At 44.0% G+C, this 17,366-nt stretch overlaps 1 protein-coding gene across 1 annotated transcript in view; it reads left to right on the plus strand.

Moving 5' to 3' along the window:
• Positions 1 to 15,064, plus strand: part of LOC135911938 (lysosomal protective protein-like) — a 35,584-nt gene extending 20,520 nt beyond the window's left edge. The window contains exons 7-11 of the mRNA XM_065444289.2: positions 240 to 413; positions 2,052 to 2,170; positions 10,366 to 10,525; positions 11,804 to 11,896; positions 14,890 to 15,064. Coding sequence (XP_065300361.2) covers positions 240 to 413; positions 2,052 to 2,170; positions 10,366 to 10,525; positions 11,804 to 11,896; positions 14,890 to 14,973 — 630 coding nt within the window. The 3' untranslated portion in view covers positions 14,974 to 15,064. The remainder of the gene's footprint in view (positions 1 to 239; positions 414 to 2,051; positions 2,171 to 10,365; positions 10,526 to 11,803; positions 11,897 to 14,889) is intronic.
• The last annotated feature ends 2,302 nt before the right edge of the window (positions 15,065 to 17,366 follow it).

Below are 17,366 nucleotides of genomic sequence, written 5' to 3' on the forward strand. Positions count from 1 at the left end.
ACTGTCGTAATGCGTCCAACTCGTAATGCACTGTCTCCAACCGTTTTCCGTTCCAGTGTTTTTGGGTGCTATAGGGCTGAGAGTGGATTTTGTGATATCGTAGAATTGTAATTTGCAGAGCAATATTACTTTAGAATCATACCATTTTAGAAGCATGTTTGTAGAACGGTGATAAACACTCATCTCAAATAACTTCTAAATTAGTGTCACATTTAATGTATCTGTTCGTTACAACGCAGGTAAAAGAAGCTGGAAACATCATCGAAACTCAAGGGTTGAACCTGTTCAACATTTACGCCAAGTGTGAGTCATCGAAAAATGAGTCCACTTGCTCAACCGAGAGTGATGAAATGAGTGCTATGAGCCGGAGGTCTCCGAAATGGTTCGTTCGTCATCCAGGCGTGACACCGAAGGTAACTTATTTCGGCCCATACGTCTAGTACGCATGGATCGACAGTTCCTCACTGGGAAATGTTCTGGCAAAACCCACGGAAACGTTTTCATACAGGAGCATCGAGAGACTCGTTGAGAAAAAAAAGGCACGGTTTACTATACCTAACCCCGCCGAGTAAACTTCACCTGCTCTATTATTCTGCTATTCCCAACAATTAGCTTTCTGTAAAAGAACGCAGCTGTATCCGTTGAAAAGTACAAGCGCGTTTGCAAGAATCAGCGAGTTGCCGTACTTAGTGCTATTTTGTTTCGGGCACTATCTATTTCTGGCATTGGGAAAGCAGGTGCATTATTTCCTGTTTTTCTTTCGACCTTTTCGATAGTTCCCGGTGAGCAATAAAATGGCGCCAGAGGGTTCTATAGCGAAGAGAAAAATGTTGACGTCATGCGTTGCTGCTTTGGCAAAGGGGCCATGATGAACCACTGCACAACAACGTTCGCACAGGTGCCTTGATATGCCGCAGAGCTCGCTTTTCTAATAAAAGTACTGACTGTTTGAACCTCGCATCACTTATTAACAGGTGAAATTGTTACGAGCTGCTTGAACACGAGGACTAAGGCGATGTTGTAGGGCCTTGCAACGCGACAGAGGCGAATAAGGCGATGATGAGCGATTTTTTCAACGCGAAAACAGTGTGAACTCACCTTTCACATACATGTTCGTCTTTTTAACGCATGAGTTTTTGTGCTATTCAAGTATGCTCCATCTTCGTTGCAAAATAAATAAAAAAGCAGACCCTTTATATTTGATTTATTTAGCTAAATAGTTCAGCTCTGACAGATGTTATTGCAGGATTGGGGAAAACATCACGTATTAGGTGCAGACAAAAATGGCTTACAATGGTAATGAACGAAAATCTGCAGGCATAGCATTTCAACGTTTAACAGCTAATAGAACAATATAGGCAGGGCGTATATACATGTTGGTTTTAGGCTGCAGCGTTAAAAAGCTTAGGCAGCGTGTACTATGTGCAAGTGAAAATTTGCGAAACTATTTATTTATCCAAGAGCATAGGACACGGCGAGTTCGACAGGGTTACAAACATTAGGCTTTCCATTTGGCGACAAGTGGAGAGTGGGTTTGGGTTTGGGTTGATGAGGTTATAAAGAGGGAGGAAAGTGATAAAAAACTGTCGTATATGTCACAGATAAAACGCTTATGTTTCGTTCTGTGCAGACTCCATCTAGTCATTACCACGTTTGCAAACGATGTTCAAACTATAAACACATATTTAAAGACGAGGCTGATTGTAGTTTAATGTGTTAGAACTTTAGGTTCCACAGAAAACTGAGTGGAGTCAGAGAGTTTCAACGAAGAACGCAAATGCATTCGATCGAACACAACCTTCTTCTAAACGGAAATTTCATGCATCTAACTGCGGTAATCAAACGGAAATGGGTTACTCGTTCGTAACATAGCCACGAGAAATAAACGCTGGCTTGAAAAGAAATTGTCCCTTAGCTGTCACCGGGCCTGAAGAGAATATGCGCCACAAAATTTGTTATGTGAAGTTTGATTACCCCTTATACCGACTTATATATGGCATCGATACAGCGTTCCTCCAACTGCGTCTCCTTTTTTGTATTTTCTTTTCCAGGACATCAGGCGGAGCCCCTCATGTTTGGACACCTCTGGTGTTACTGCCTACATGAACAGGGAAGACGTTAAAACGGCTTTACACGTACAGGAATCTCCAAATGAATGGCTACCATGCAGGTGAAAACCGGGCTATAGTGGCGATTTTTAATTTCAGGAGGAGTTTATATAAGGTTGATGGCTAATCGTTTTGCTCAAACACATTCAAGCCACAGACATTTGCGCGAGTTAAGGGAAAATACCAACATAACACGAATGGATCAAAAAGGCTCGCAGCTAACAGGCAACCTGTATTGCTTTAGGATGTCTTTCTTTGGCATCAATAAATAAATAAATAAATAACTTATTTATTAATTAATTTCTTGTATTGACGATGCAAAGTGGTTTGAGATATTGCCATTCGCTCTTCACGTTGCGGATAAGCGAAGAAAAACACCGATAGATAGATAGATAGATAGATAGATAGATAGATAGATAGATAGATAGATAGATAGATAGATAGATAGATAGATAGATAGATAGATAGATAGATAGATAGATAGATAGATAGATAGATAGATAGATAGATAGATAGATAGATAGATAGATAGATAGATAGATAGATAGATAGATAGATAGATAGATAGATAGATAGATAGATAGATAGATAGATAGATAGATAGATAGATAGATAGATAGATAGATGTAACGGAAACAAATAACCGCATGAGAAGTGACAATGTAACTGTAATGTACCTTTAACTGTGGAGGGATAATGTAATACGCAAGATGTGTACTTTTTAGAGTGACCCTACTTGTATGATTCAGGCACGCGAACACAATCGAGGGCACTATACGCAGCCCATGTACGCATTACGGGCAAGCGCGGTCTCGTAGGGGCAGAACTCTAAACAACAAGAAACTGTCACAAAAGAAAAACATACACTCCTTCAGACTACGCATGCGTGCTGCGAATGCTTCCGATAGGGTATGCATTTTGTCACGCTGGCTGAACCTCCATGATATGCTAGTAACTGGCACACGGGTGTGCTTTGCAAGTGGTGTATAACGCTTTTCCTTATACGTTACCAGTGCTTTTTAACGTGCGGCATTTTATGCGTTTTGAGCATTCATTTGTTCATCCTAGACCTGTCGGTCATTTTGCCACGTTCTGCTGTCATACTCTTTAAGAAAATTAAAGAAATATCAGTTAGCGCAAGGATCCACCCTTCTTTGAACGTAACACGGTTGGGTACGTTGGGTTGGGTTGGGTATACGTCTTTTAAACGTCGCACCTACCTCTCGCAATGCAGCTCAAAGTCAGCGCTGCTTTCGCTTCCTAGCGCATTGCCGTCGTTTACGTATCTGCGGCGTCCTAGAAATCTGATCGCTACAGTCGTGCTTATGTAATGACTAAATTCCAGAAATTTGCATTAGTAAGATCTTGATGAGGGCTAGTTGGTTCATACTTAGAATTGCGGTACTGAATTTCAAATAAACTTCCAGTTGGCAGTCAGCGCTTGTCTGTGGCATTTGTCTCCTCGTGTCCTCGTCTTTTTCGCGCTGTTTCACCTCAGTTCTAAATTCCAGAGTTTTACGCGCCAAAACCACGATGTAGGTACGAGGGTCGACGTTGTGGGGGGCTCGGGTTTACTTTGCTCACCTAGGTTTCGTTAACGCGTGCACAATGCACGGTACGCGAACAGTTTTTGCATACTGCCCGGGGCCGATCCAGTTGAAGACCAATCCAGTATGAAATTGCGGAATATTGTCGAGTACTTTTTCTCCTTTCGAGCAGAGCCGGATAATCATTTCGTTCGTTGGCCGATGGAGTAATAGTACAAAGGAGTGGGAATAATAATGGAAAGGCAGGGACGTTAGCTAGTCTAAATTCCAGCTGGCTGCAAAATTTTTAAAACATGCCTGGTGCAGATGACACACTTCTAGTACTTGAGCTGGATTATTCAGAGAGGCGGACATTACTTGGAAGGAAAATCGAAGCACATATTCAAGCAATTAGAAAGAAGCAGCTAATTATTTTTTAATTAATTGCGGCACATATTGCAATTTACGAATTGTTGCCGGCGAATTTGCAAAGCGTGCAAAGCGAAATGAGTTTCCAGAGTGACACCAGCTTGGAGGTGTGGGTAATCAAAGTCTCTGTAAAAACGCGCCTGTTGGTCCTTTTACTTTAAAAAAAATCACTTTTATGCGCTGAAGCTCAAAAGTAACCGAAACGCTCATGTATTTCGTAGCACGCTGGTAGAGGATGTCTCGAAAGGGGTGTACTGCTGGAAGTTCATTTCAAGTGGGCACGTCTAGCAAATCGATCGGCTACAATTTGCAAATTGCCATATGCGCCGTAAAATAATTAACAAGGCAACGAGTGAAGTACTGATAATTAGTTAAGTACGTGTTTTGATTTCTCGGTGTAGTAATGCCCACCACATCGAATATTACAGCTCAAGGACAAGAATTAACCTAGGTGTCATCAGCGCTTTTCTTTTTTCATTCTATAAAACTTTAAAAAATGATCACCTCGTATACGGGAAAGTAAAAAATTGACTGCGGTAGCCGGGTCATGCGTGGCGCTCGAGCTCCTCAGCCCGTGCTTCTAACAACACGCGGTGACTAATGTGCCCCGCGCACCACGAGATACCACTTCTGCCGCGCAGCCTGAACAACCCCCTACCAGAAAGCAGGCTTCTCACGACGGCGATGAACCACGGTGCGGTAGAGCAGACAGCTGCTCAAAACGAACGCTGTTTCTGTGCACAAAGCTCGGGCAGGCAGCGGAAACGCTGCCGTAGCTCCAGCACAGCCGATTGCTCGAGCGGATCATCATGTCAAACGCACTGAACGTCTCTGAGGGGGGGGGGGGGGGGGATCTTCTAAGCTCACACGCGCGGTCCACGCTGGAGCCTTCCACGGCAGGACAGCACGAGGGCGATGGTGTCCTTGTAAATGTACTTACCATAAAAGAGAGAGGGGGAAGGGAGGGAAAATCTGCGCGAATTATAATATTGCAGCATAAAATATATGTTGAATTAGACACGAATAAATCATCCACAGGTGCGCTACGCAGAGCCGGTAGAATTAGAGAGCTGGGTCACGCACACATGTGCGGCGTTTTACATGATTAATTTTATTTGAGGCTTCAAAATAAGTTTGTAAGCCACTGAGCGTGAAATAACGGACTTCCGCACAGCCACCTGCTCGAGAGCAAACGCATTTCAACAAAGCCTTGAAAAGCGCACGTGTATCTGAAAAAAAAAGAAAGCTAAAAAAAAATTAGGTCGGTATGCAGCCGGAAACGAGAGGTGCGTTAAAACGAGAGCCGTTTTAAACACTGCCTCAAATACGCTATACGCACGCAAAGCTGAGGCAACTAAGCAGAGATTCTCTATTGTTTTTATTAGTTTTTTTTTCTTTAAAGTGTCGGCGTTGTAGTGCAGGCTGTGAGTGCCTTAGTGGAGGGCTGCGGTTTCATTTCCAATGTCTAGAGTCTTTAACTGTGCGGCCAAGACTGGTTGATACTCGAGGGTTCATAATTCGGAGCTTTTGTTGTGTCATTCCGGGCACTTCACGATAGATTGTTAGGTATTCCCTATCTCGCCACACTTCGCAATTCCGTAAAAAGAAGAAACGGACTAAGGACAGTGCAGTCGAACCTCGGCCTTCGATCACAGCAGCCCAATGCTCTATCCACTATAGGCCACAATCATAGTTTTTCTTGCCAACTTGCCAACATATACAGGCCTACAACACTTGACTGACGGTAAAAAAATGCATGCCGCTTGCTGATCAGTACAGCCAACGTTTTAAAAGCGCTTGAGTTTCGTCGGTTCGTTCAACAAGCTTAACCAAACTTTTTTTCTAAAATCAATTTCTTACAAACGTCCTTACTGTACCCTATAATGTTCCACCGAGTAGAGCGTACATTTAAATTAGCATACTTCAAGGTGTTGTTTTCATTGGCTTTACTCAGCCATAAAATAACAAAAACATAGACGTTTCACCCCCTATGCGGGTGACATCGTCAGTACACAAATGGCAACAAATGAGACATACATCCCATTTATATATGATACTGCCGTAAACATCCGGCAGGGGGCCACGGTTAGAATTGCATGAAGGTTGATTACGACGGATGAACCAGAATGTCGGACAGCCATACGTGTAGGCCATAAGCAGTGCAACCTTGACCACATAAACATATACAGTGGCCCCCGCTCCACGTTTTCTGTGGGAAGAAACCGAATGTCACGTGACGTTACTGGCAAGTCCTTCTTTTTCAATGCCCTCAGCTTGATGTCCCACTGATGAATTGCATCCCGAAAGTCAATAAATCTACGTTCAATCGTCTCTACGTTATAGCGTGGCGGGCAATCTAAGAACCACTAGGCGGCAATCACACTCCTCACGTGCCAGAGTCGAGTAGCTCTTTCAGACTTTTCGCGTGTGTGAGACGTGCAAGTTTCTTGTGTTCTCTTCCTCGTGACAGATTGAGCTACGAAATGATGTGCCCCAACTACGGGATCGGCCCGTATTCCCCACTACTTTCCTCGTAGCAGCTAACGCTACGTATAAATAGTGCGACTCTGTGCCGCCTTCGCAACCGGCTCAGCTCATACACAATTTAAGGTTTGATCGACGTGATGCAAATGCCAGCGTCGTTTTGGCATACACCATCCGACACAGCCATCGGTGCGTGCGACTGTATGCCGCGTAGTCGCCGACGGCGTCACCGTACGTGTTTCTGTCGTTTACACTCGTCCAGTGCCCGCGTAGCAACCAACAGTTGGCATGCGATTAACTCGCGCCGAACGGCTGGAGTTCCAAGCACAGCGTCTGCGTCACACGACCGTCATCACTGCTAAGTTGCTGCTGTCATCCCACACGCACTCGCGTCACGCAAATGGGTGTTCGTCTTACACAAACAAGTTGGCCCACCTGCAGGCGACGCCCTTGCGTAATCCTAAAATGACGCTGCGTAGCCAGCTGCCAGCAAAATGCTTCCCATAACATCCATTTCCATACTGCGCCGGAAATCCTTCATGACGTTTGTAGTTTTTTCAGACAGTGAAATTTCAAAACAGAATGTAATACCAATACCTGGGGAAAACGACTCCCGAATTTCAAGTGAGGTAATGTTTATTTTCTTCCACTGAAAGAAAGGAAGAGCAGCATAGGCGCTGCTACATACAGCAGCTTGACGGGGTGCCTGCCCCCAAGGTTTGACGGCAGAGTACAGCAGTATACACTTGAATGTTAGCTACTACAGGAACAAAAAAAAACAAACATACTTTCGGATGAGTGCAGAGAAAGCAAAAGAAAAAGCACAATATACGTAGCCGCAACAGGCGGTAGACCTGCTAAAGTTTCAACACTCATACAGTGAAAATATGACAACGCAACAATACAAAAAATCAATCAAAACGGACTGAAGATGAATGTTAAAGTTTCTCCGAGGGATATTTGCCAGTGAAGAACGTTGCTGCGTTTGTAAGTCACGATGAACACTGAAAGAAATGAACTCGGAATCCATAGCATATACTTCAGCGAGTTGATTTAGAAGTGTGGGTTTAATTTATTCCAAAGCATTTGTGCACCGTATATTGCGCGGCAAGTACTAACATTGCCAATGCTCAATACGGCGCGTTTCACATTATGGCATTTTCTCCGTGAGCTTTGCGACGTCAGTGGGAGTCCGAGCTTTTTCTTTTTTTACGAAATCCTGGCTCGCAATCGCGGCAGAGTCTAAAATTGTATAACGATTCCACATTGACAGTGCAAAACTTTTGGAGAATGGTTGTGTACGAGAGCGGTAAGGAACTTCGGAAATTATTCGAATAACTCGTATTGGTAGCATTATCAAATAATTAATCTTTTCTACCGTGGTATTTGCCAATACCAGCGAACCATAATTTCAAGTGGAATATATACATTTATATAAGACAAAATCGACTGATGCAGAAAAGGTTGCACGCAACCGTAGGCAGCATAACACCGACGGTAAGAATCGCAAGAAATATCGGTATCAGATTTGAATCTATACCGAATAAGATCTGGAATGTTTTTTTTTAGCTTTTAAACAATCTAAAACAAAAAATTCGCACGGTGATAGTTTTCTCAAATAACGAGGCTCATAAACGTTACTTGGCACATGTATTAATAGAGTTGTGTGTTATTTTCATTCCATCCTCATCGTTATGCGATTGTCGCTGCCTGCAATCGAAACCGAGGTCTCGTGTCCTGGATGAGAACACCGTAGCCGCGCCGTAATTGCAGGGGCGTAATCTCAGTTTGAACAAAAGTGAAACGTTGTACATAAACTACTCCATGCTCTTAGTTAATGTGGAGAGAGCGCGAATTTTGTGGTAGTAGCCGCCCCATGTGACACACCTCTGTGATTCAACTGAGAATCAGCCCACATGTTTTTTTTTCTTTTTGTTCTTCTTACGTCTACAAAATTCATTGCACTTGAAAACAACCGTGAGATTCTATTTTTGGGAGAGCTTTAGTGGAAATTCTATAATTTCTAACAAAAATGAATAAGAAAGAAGAAAATACCCCAAAGTTTGTTAGGAGTATTGAAGTCAAGCTTGTTACGCCTCCACGAAAGAGTAAAAGGACCCTTGTTTGAAAAATTTACGTATAAGGAGCCGTCAGCCACTGCTCATTGGCGTGGCATTCCTTGTGGTTGTGACGCGGATCGTTATCATTATGTGGAGAGGTGTGCACCCAATAGCTAACCTGTGACGGAGGGTGCCTAGTAAGAGAAGTTTTCTATGTAGGTGTGCACAAGATCGGCCATTTCTTGCCACTATTTGTCTTCATATAAAGCGAATAAGCGCGTGTTATTCTCAACCTGTGAAAATGTGTATCTTAGTAAAGTTACAAACTATAGGCTTAAGGTTGCCTTACCTGGAAGTATAGTAGTAGTGAGGATGGGGGAAACTTTCTCCTCTTTTTTGTCCGGTCCCCGTCACATCACCGCTGGTAAAGCGGAACTCGTGGCTCTCGATTTTACAAGCAAAGGAGCAAAAACGTGTTTCGTAAAATTCAAATGACCGTCAGAACACACGAGTTATTGTTAAAAGGTATTCCCACATTCTTGGAAAGAGGCCCATTGTAGATGCACCAATTTCATTTATCCCAACAAATACTATAGGCTCTCACTCTATCTGCCTATATATATACATGGTCCTAGAACTCTGTATGGTTAAACTGTAAAGGGTCAACAACATGCAAAATCAGAGCCACGACCTATGGGGTGGCCCTGTTTAGCGGCAAGTACGTGGACTTATAGGTTTGTTTCAACAGTTTGATCTCTTTAAAAAGGAGGTGTTGAGCCTGGCGACACTTAAATCAACTACGTATTTCTATTACTTTGTGTATGCTAAACCTAGAGCCACAGCACTTGTCGTCCCGACCCAAGTTTTCACACACCATGTTTCTTCTCATAACAAATTTGAAACCGGCCACATCGTTCTGGAACTTATTCATCATGATTTGTGCCATAAATTACCAATTCAAATGTTGCTCCTAGCGTCGTTCTAACCTTAGACAGGCAGATGTTTTACAAAAAAAGGCAGCATTTTTTATCCTTAGATGCAATAGGTTTCATGTTTACGAATGCACACAACGCAGGAAATTATTTACAAAATCTCTGCCGCATCAGACCGGAGCCCCTTTGCAACCAGAATTTATAACGTTCAGATTTCTATCATTTGAGCACAGTAGAAAAACAACACTTTATGAATAGCTCGTTTGAATTTTTATTAATATATATATTCCCGGTTGCTTTCGCCGTTGGCTATGATAATTTTTCATGTTATTGCTGAGTCAAGCTCCGTTTATAGTATTCGGCGTGCAGCTTCTGTTCTCTCAACTTGTTCTTACACCCCCCTGTCCCCTCGATTCTTCATGGACGATCCAGCTCACATTTTTTACACCCAGAATTGCGTCAATGTTTTATATTTTAATGGTGAATAACGCGTTGCACTGTAACTAGTCTCTTATCAGTCGCCCTCTGCCGAAGTCACTGCATTAAAGCACACTTTACAGGCAGTAGGGCGATTAATTCGCAGGGACAAGCTCTCGTCAAGGGCGTGTAAAGCAACGCTTGCCTTTGGCCTCAATCAAGTTAAATGCTGACAACGCCCTGCCTCATGTTCTTACACTACGGTCAATATAAAATGAAAGAAATGGTTTGCACTGCGTAGATATAGAGCTCGGATATAAGGTCCGTTGTTGTTACTGGCGGTATAAAGTCATTTATATGGAGATTTGTATGTGAAAGAAACAACGTCGCTTCATTTAAAAATTTTCAGCGACGTCGTCAAGTATAATATCATGTACAAGGACCTGCGAGAAATAATCAAAAAGATATCGTCCAGCGACAAGGTTAAAGCCCTGTTCTACTACGGTGACGTCGACATGGTGTCCAACTTTCTCGGTGCCAAGTGGTTCATCGACAACCTTCGATTTCAGGTTAGTGTTCTACACGGGAGAGCTCTTGCTCGTTGCCAGTGAAGCGAGAGGCAACGTCATGCGGAAGTCGAGGAGCATAACACAGCGCTGTGATGTTTGCTTGCTATGCAATCCGTGTCTCAATAGCTGCAAACGCCGAAAACCAAGAGAGAGTTATTTATAGATGCTAAATATACGATTAGGACCCGGAATGACGTGGAAAGTCTGAAGAGTTGTTATTTTTGCGAGATTTTAATCACACAAGGCGCTAATTGATGTCTTACATGAAGCTGTAGCTCGCATCGTGTCAGACTAAATGCGGTTGAATGCCACACCACCCAGCGGTCTTTGAAGCCTTCCGTTCTCATTTTTTTTTTAGAACTGTTTAGATCAAATTAAACTATGGGTTCAAATAGCCCAGAAATGTACACTGGGATGTGGGGGAGGCCATAGTGTACGAGTCCTGATTATTTTTTAGTTCTTATTATTTCTTTGTTCTTTAACTTATTAGCTTTAACGTAGTTCTTATTATTTCTTAGGTCTTTAACTGGCGCGCAAGGCACGGCACTTGAACGTATAATGGTTTCCAGCAAGTACGGACACGAGCACAAGAAGTAGAAACAGACAGGACAACCAGCGTTGTCCTGTCTCTTTCTACTTGTGCTCGCGTCCGTACTTGCTGGAAACCATTATACGTTCACCGTGCACCAATTGGCCCAGCAAACTACTCTACTAAACGGCAGATGAAAGTTTTCGCATTCCGCACCCATCGGTACGCAGCCGCCGAGGCCGGGAGTCCAGCCCTTCACCTCGTAATCACCAGCGAAATGCCGTAGTCACTGAGCCAACGTGGTGGGTGCAATGTGAAGATCACATACCGCGATGAGGAAGAGCAGTAAATAAAACTTAGATATACGTTTTTCACAAATACAAATTGCATATACTTTCGATCATTTTAGTTGTATTTTGCCGTTGTTACTTTACCGTCATTATTAGTGGCCGATAAATGTCCGTAGCAGGCGGTGCTTGCGGCAGTTTTCAAAGCACATGATGCTTCTGAGACGAAGAAGTCGCTGCGCAAGTGACATAAAAAAGAAATATTCTTTAGAATGCTTTTGAGCATTAAAAAAAAAATACATTTCGCAATATGGGTGCTGCCAATCGTTACACTATAGCAGTTAAGGCAAACTAATCTTAAAAAAAAAAAACAATGTTCTGATAGCGTCGTCAAGATCGTTTAGAGTAGTTAGAAAGTCATATTAGCATTTATTACAACGAGTTTTTCTTTCTTTTATACAGACATTAGTCACCTACGAGCAATGGCTTTTCCAGCAACAAATCGGCGGTTACGTGGAGTACTACGCAGGGAAAATTGACTACCTCACAATAAAGGTTTGTGTTATGCCCTGTGAGAAAGCCAGGTTAATTAGTATTTACCTTTGCAATGATTAAGCGCTATCTCGAAACTTTGATGTACACAAACTCTGAAACTTATTGTAAAACTTATCACGACAACACGTGCAAATTGTTGGTGCTCTACGTCAAGCTCATCAGTGACGACGCCTTACAAGTATTCAGTTGCCATGTCTGTAAAACTTTTCGAATGAAACCTGCCGCATTTGTCCTCTACAGAGTAGCGCATATTGGCAATTAATGTTGGGGGAGTTTTACGTGCCAAAACCACTTTCTGATTATGAGGCACGCCGTAGGGGAAGACTCCGAAAATTTCGGCCACCTGGGGTTCTCTAAAGGGACACTAAGGTGGAGCAACAAATCAGTTTAGACTGATAAAATATTGTTTGAGAACACTGCAGGCAGTCATTTCAAAATAGTAGTTTGATTATTAGGTGAGAAAATGAAGGTCGAAGTGTCAGTATTCGAATTTCGCGCCGAAACCCCGACGCCGGTACGTCAGTGTGATGTCAGGGATTGCAAATTATGTTTTCGCATTTGGGCCGCGTTGGATGAGTAAAGCTTCCCGAAACTTGCCACGTTTAATATTTTGGTCCTTTAGAACGCAGTGCGGCGAATCAGTACCGCTATATAATTAAGTAGGCCATAGACGATGCCATCAAAATCCATGACGTCACAGTGACCAGCTGCGGGAACTTCAAGGGGCACCGCATCCGTCTTTCGTTCTTGCGGTTTTTTGTGGCTTACCAAGCGTCTTATCGTAGTAAGAGTGGCGGCTTTGGTTCCCTAGATAGGTAATTTACTGATGCAGGAGAAATCATTTTTCTCTTTAGCGGCCCTTTAACGTGAATCTAAATCTATGTACACGGGTGTTTTCTCATTTAGCCCCCCATCGATATGCGGCCGCCGTGGCCGGGATTCGATCCCGCGACCTCGTGCTCGGCAGCCTAACACCATAGCCACTGAGCAGCCACGGCGGGTGCGCATATTGGCAACAGTTAAAGCGAAATGCTCGGATAAAAAAAAATGCTATGATTAAAAAAAAAACCGCCACAGCCTTACTTCGTGCCCGTGCTAGTGGCGCAATAAATTAACAAATTGTGACTCTCTACAAATTTACCTCTCTAATGCACAAACAACGTAATCAGTCAAAAGTGACGAAAACGAATCGAATTATGGGGTTTCACGTGCCATAACCACACTTTGATTGAGGCACGCTGTGTGGGGGGGGGGGGGGGAGCTTCGGAATAATTTTGACCACCAGGGTATCAATAAAGCTTTGCCATACTTTACTAGGGAATCTTTAACGTGCCCACAATGCATAGGACACGGGCGTTTTTGCATTTCGCTCCCATCCAGATGCGGCCACCGCGGCCGGGATTTGATCCCGCGACCTCGTGCTTAGCAGCGCCACATCATAGCCGTTAAGCCACCATGGCGGGTGAAGCGACAAATACACGAATCGAGTTTAACAACTAGCCCGGTGAATAGACATACAAGTGGCTGGGAAGGAGAAATTTAAAATAGCCTTGTTTGAAGTAAGTCAAATTTGTAAACAAGAATGGCGAGTGGAAAGTACGCTTCTAGCCCGAAGTCTACAAATACGTCTTGCATAATGTAAAAATTTATAGAACTGGCACCGGTAAACGATGTAGCGGTATACAATATTACCGACTATGGCTGTGAAAAACCACTGCTATCCACAAAAGCTTCCGGAAGTGAGACCCTCTCCCCATTGGCTGCCGACTCCACATTAGACTTTCACCTGCTCGGGTACAGGTTCCAGGAAACACGTCTATAGCGCGAGGTCAGTGATATGAGAAGTTGACTTGTGCCAGATGGTACGGCAAGGAGGTCAAGAAAACTTGCCTGGAGCAGGTGTTTCCAAATTTCCCGGCTAACCTTGCCATAATGTTCTTTGTTATGTAGTTTGCTCTCAGAGCCTCTGATTATAAGACTCTCCGGAACAAACCAGGCTAGCATCTGTAGTCGCCAAAATGCCAGTCAATGGTGTGCTTTAGATCGTCGCCTTGTGCAGCACTCGTTAAGAGCGGTTTCAATTTCCCAGGACAAGAAACAGAATAACAATGGTCTGCGAAGCACATTCTAGCGACTAAGCAGCCAAATGTCTCAGTGTCTCAGCATCGTGACCTGACATCAGTGACAGTGACCCATCACCATCTAGAACATAAACCAGCTAATTTTGCAGAAACGAAGGCAGCAAGTGAGAACTTCGTGTTAAACGGAAAGCCAGAGGGGGATACTGAGACAACATGGCAGATGGAAACGATGAAGCAGAAGTCATCTATGGAATTTAAACAAAGCACGAATATCGCAAACATATTTTACTACAATTCAAAGGATGGTGTGAGATGAAGTTCGTAGCCCGATAATGTCATTTCTGAGCATGAAGCTATATTTTCCGAATAAATTTTCTGCTCAGCTTACGGTAAGGACCTGTAAATAATTAACTACAAATCACTTCGTCCACATGATCAATTGGCACAGTGAGCACCGTATAGGAGCTGCGTTTTGCGAAGAAAAGGTAAACATACCTCCTCCGTGACAAGTATAAGCTAATGATGGCAAAGAGGCGAAAACACACAATGGAAGATAACTATATAGTGAAGAACTTATATTGAGATGAAAAGAACAAGAAATGGTTTTAAAACGCAGAAAATGGTAAAAATAACAATAACAAGCTTCGTAGCCTGCGACACAAGTGGACTTCAAAGCCAGTCCTCATATCAAATCACCAGCTTGCTTCAATGCACTTAAAAGCGCTCCTTGCGCAAGCATAGGAAAACCGCGGAAGTACTGGGTAAGCTCCGTTGATAAATCAACTAATGAACAAAGCAATCGACACTTGTGCTCATATTGAAAAAAACACAGTTCGCAATGCATATTGGGGCGAGAGAAGAGTGAGAACGTGTTGAAATGCAACAGGCGCATTTTTCTTTTTATTCTTACAGGGCGCCGGACACAGAGTTTCAAGAGACAAGCCACCTGTCTCACTGCAAATAATAAAGCGCTTCATTGCAAGTTCACCGTTCTAGAAAAAAAAAGAAAACCCACGTACTTTCTGTTTAACACTTTCTGCTGCTGTTGTTGACACCTTGAACAAATAAATCTTATAATAGTCGCGAAGCCTTTAACGCTGTTCTCCTTTACCTCTTCTAGCCTGTTGCACGATGTCACGACATAGCGAATCCAAACTCGTAAATCCAATCGAGAAGCTGAAGCGAGAGCAATCCTGATTCTGACGTCACATGCGGCCAACCAGCAAAAACGCGTTTGCGTGTAATGCTATGTTCACACTACGGTCGTAACGCGCGTAACAGCTCTTTTGGCGTATCGAACGTAACGGCTGTAAAAAACGTTACGGCAGTTAAGCTGGCACCTTTGTTCACATTTACTGCTGCTTAAATTACGACTTTTACAACAGGCCAATCAAATTTGGAGCTGCAGAATTGACGTCACCAGCGGTCCAATATGGCTCCTGCCAACATGCGAGCGCTGGCCGAGATCGAAGAAATTCACGCTCAAAACAAACTTATAGTTATGTATTCAATCGCCCAAAGACGACGAAGGCGACGCAAATGGGTTTGGGTGCGACAAGTATTTCTCGACAGGGCCGTGGACGGCGATTTTCACAACCTTTTCGCCAAGCTCCGAGTTGGTGACGCTGCGATGTTTCATAACATCATGCGCATGTCACCCCAGCAGTTCCGCTTCCTTGAAAACCTAATGAGACCACTCATCGAAGTTCGGAGCACGCATCTGCGGCCATTGATTTCCTCGGCGGATAAACCAGATGAACTGAAAACAGTCTCGCAAGGCGCACTGCAAAAATTTTCTCGAACACAGCCAATCGTGCGCACGGAATGGCGGAATGGCACTTCCCGCGCCCGGAGCTGTCTGCAGACGGGAGGACGGAAGTGTCGTCACCGGTTGTTGAAAGCCGAAAGCTTATCGGTCATTGGCTGTGTCGCAACGGTCGTAACATAACAGTCGCAAATGTTGCCGACCCTTTAACACTCTCACCCACGATTTTTGCGATAATTGCGCACGTTGGTACCTTTACGTTCGCAGTCTGAACTAGACGCATACGCTTCTTGCGCTTCCGCTTACGTATGTTACGAAAAATCGGCGCCTTACGAACGTAGTCTGAACATAGCATTACTGTCTGCGACTAGGAAAGAAAGCATCCTGCATAGTGATTTCAATGAGGGCCAACATTGTGTGATGCTCGTGCGGCTGCATTTATTCACGGGCATAAAAGGCAATCGCCATCTCTACAACAGCAACTGCTTTTCAGCTTGCAAAAAGAAAAGCGAGATGGTTCTGCTGCTAAAATACGCCAGGTGAAGGAAGATTGCGCGTTGAAAAACGCATGCTAATATAAAGGCATTGCTTATGCGAGATGCCCCGTTTCGTTCTAAAGATTTCACCTGGCCTAACAAGCGCTGCAAGAGCAAGTCTGGAAAGCCTTAGATCACAAACGAGTATTTCAAACTACGATTCGAATACTCTTATTCAGGCAAAAAGTTCTGGCTACAAGACTACAAGTCTTCTTTGACTAGTAATTTGAAGGGTCTCGAAGTACACCCTTTGTATTGACGAGTCGCAATATAAGCATTTGCTCACTTGAAATTAACATACGTGCTGAAATTTAGCATATTCTGGGCGTAATGACGTCAAAGACCGTGTGACACATTACTCGAACTAAGGCTACAACATAGAACAGCGTATTCGCCCCAAAGGTACAGCTAATAGTAATCCCCGCCGTTAGCTCTTCCCGAGTTCTGAGAGCTGGCAATAGCTTCTACGCAAGAGCGGCGTGAAAAGTGCGCGCTCAAATGTATCAGCCGCCTGCAGATCCCTTTCAAGATAGAGCCCGCGCGACCGCGTGCGGCCGTGCGAAATACGCACTTGCTGGCCTAGTCGAAGCCGTCCTCACCTCTCCCGCCTTGTCTCGCCGCTTTCCTCCACACATGGAGTTCGAAATTGAGCTGCGGCCGTCGGTTCCACTTGCGCCCGGTCGCGATGTGCGCAGTTGCTGCCGGAGCCGAACGCCTCCCTCCCTCCCATCAGGCCTTTCGTGCGACGGAAGACGGCGCGCTTGCTCTCCGCTTCCTTCCTTCGCGCGTGCCAGATTCAGGTGCGATCGTGGGCTACCCTCGCCTGCTTTCACCCGCACATACAAAATACGAGGCGCGGCGACGGTGTCATCGCCCTCGGACTTTAACGTTCCGGTTACTTTCTTAACAAAACGTCGTTTTGTGCATTCAGGCACAAAAGTAATCTGGCCCGCCAATGCATTTCTAATATATTTCAATTAATATGTCTAAAGTGGTGCCACCCTGCGATTTCGTTCCACGTGGATCGAAATTGCAAACTCCGCGACTAGAATTTGTTAATTGCAAAACGGGTCGTAAAGTAATTAGTT

The sequence above is a fragment of the Dermacentor albipictus genome, chromosome 9, assembly GCF_038994185.2.
Source record: "Dermacentor albipictus isolate Rhodes 1998 colony chromosome 9, USDA_Dalb.pri_finalv2, whole genome shotgun sequence".
NCBI lineage: Eukaryota > Metazoa > Arthropoda > Arachnida > Ixodida > Ixodidae > Dermacentor > Dermacentor albipictus.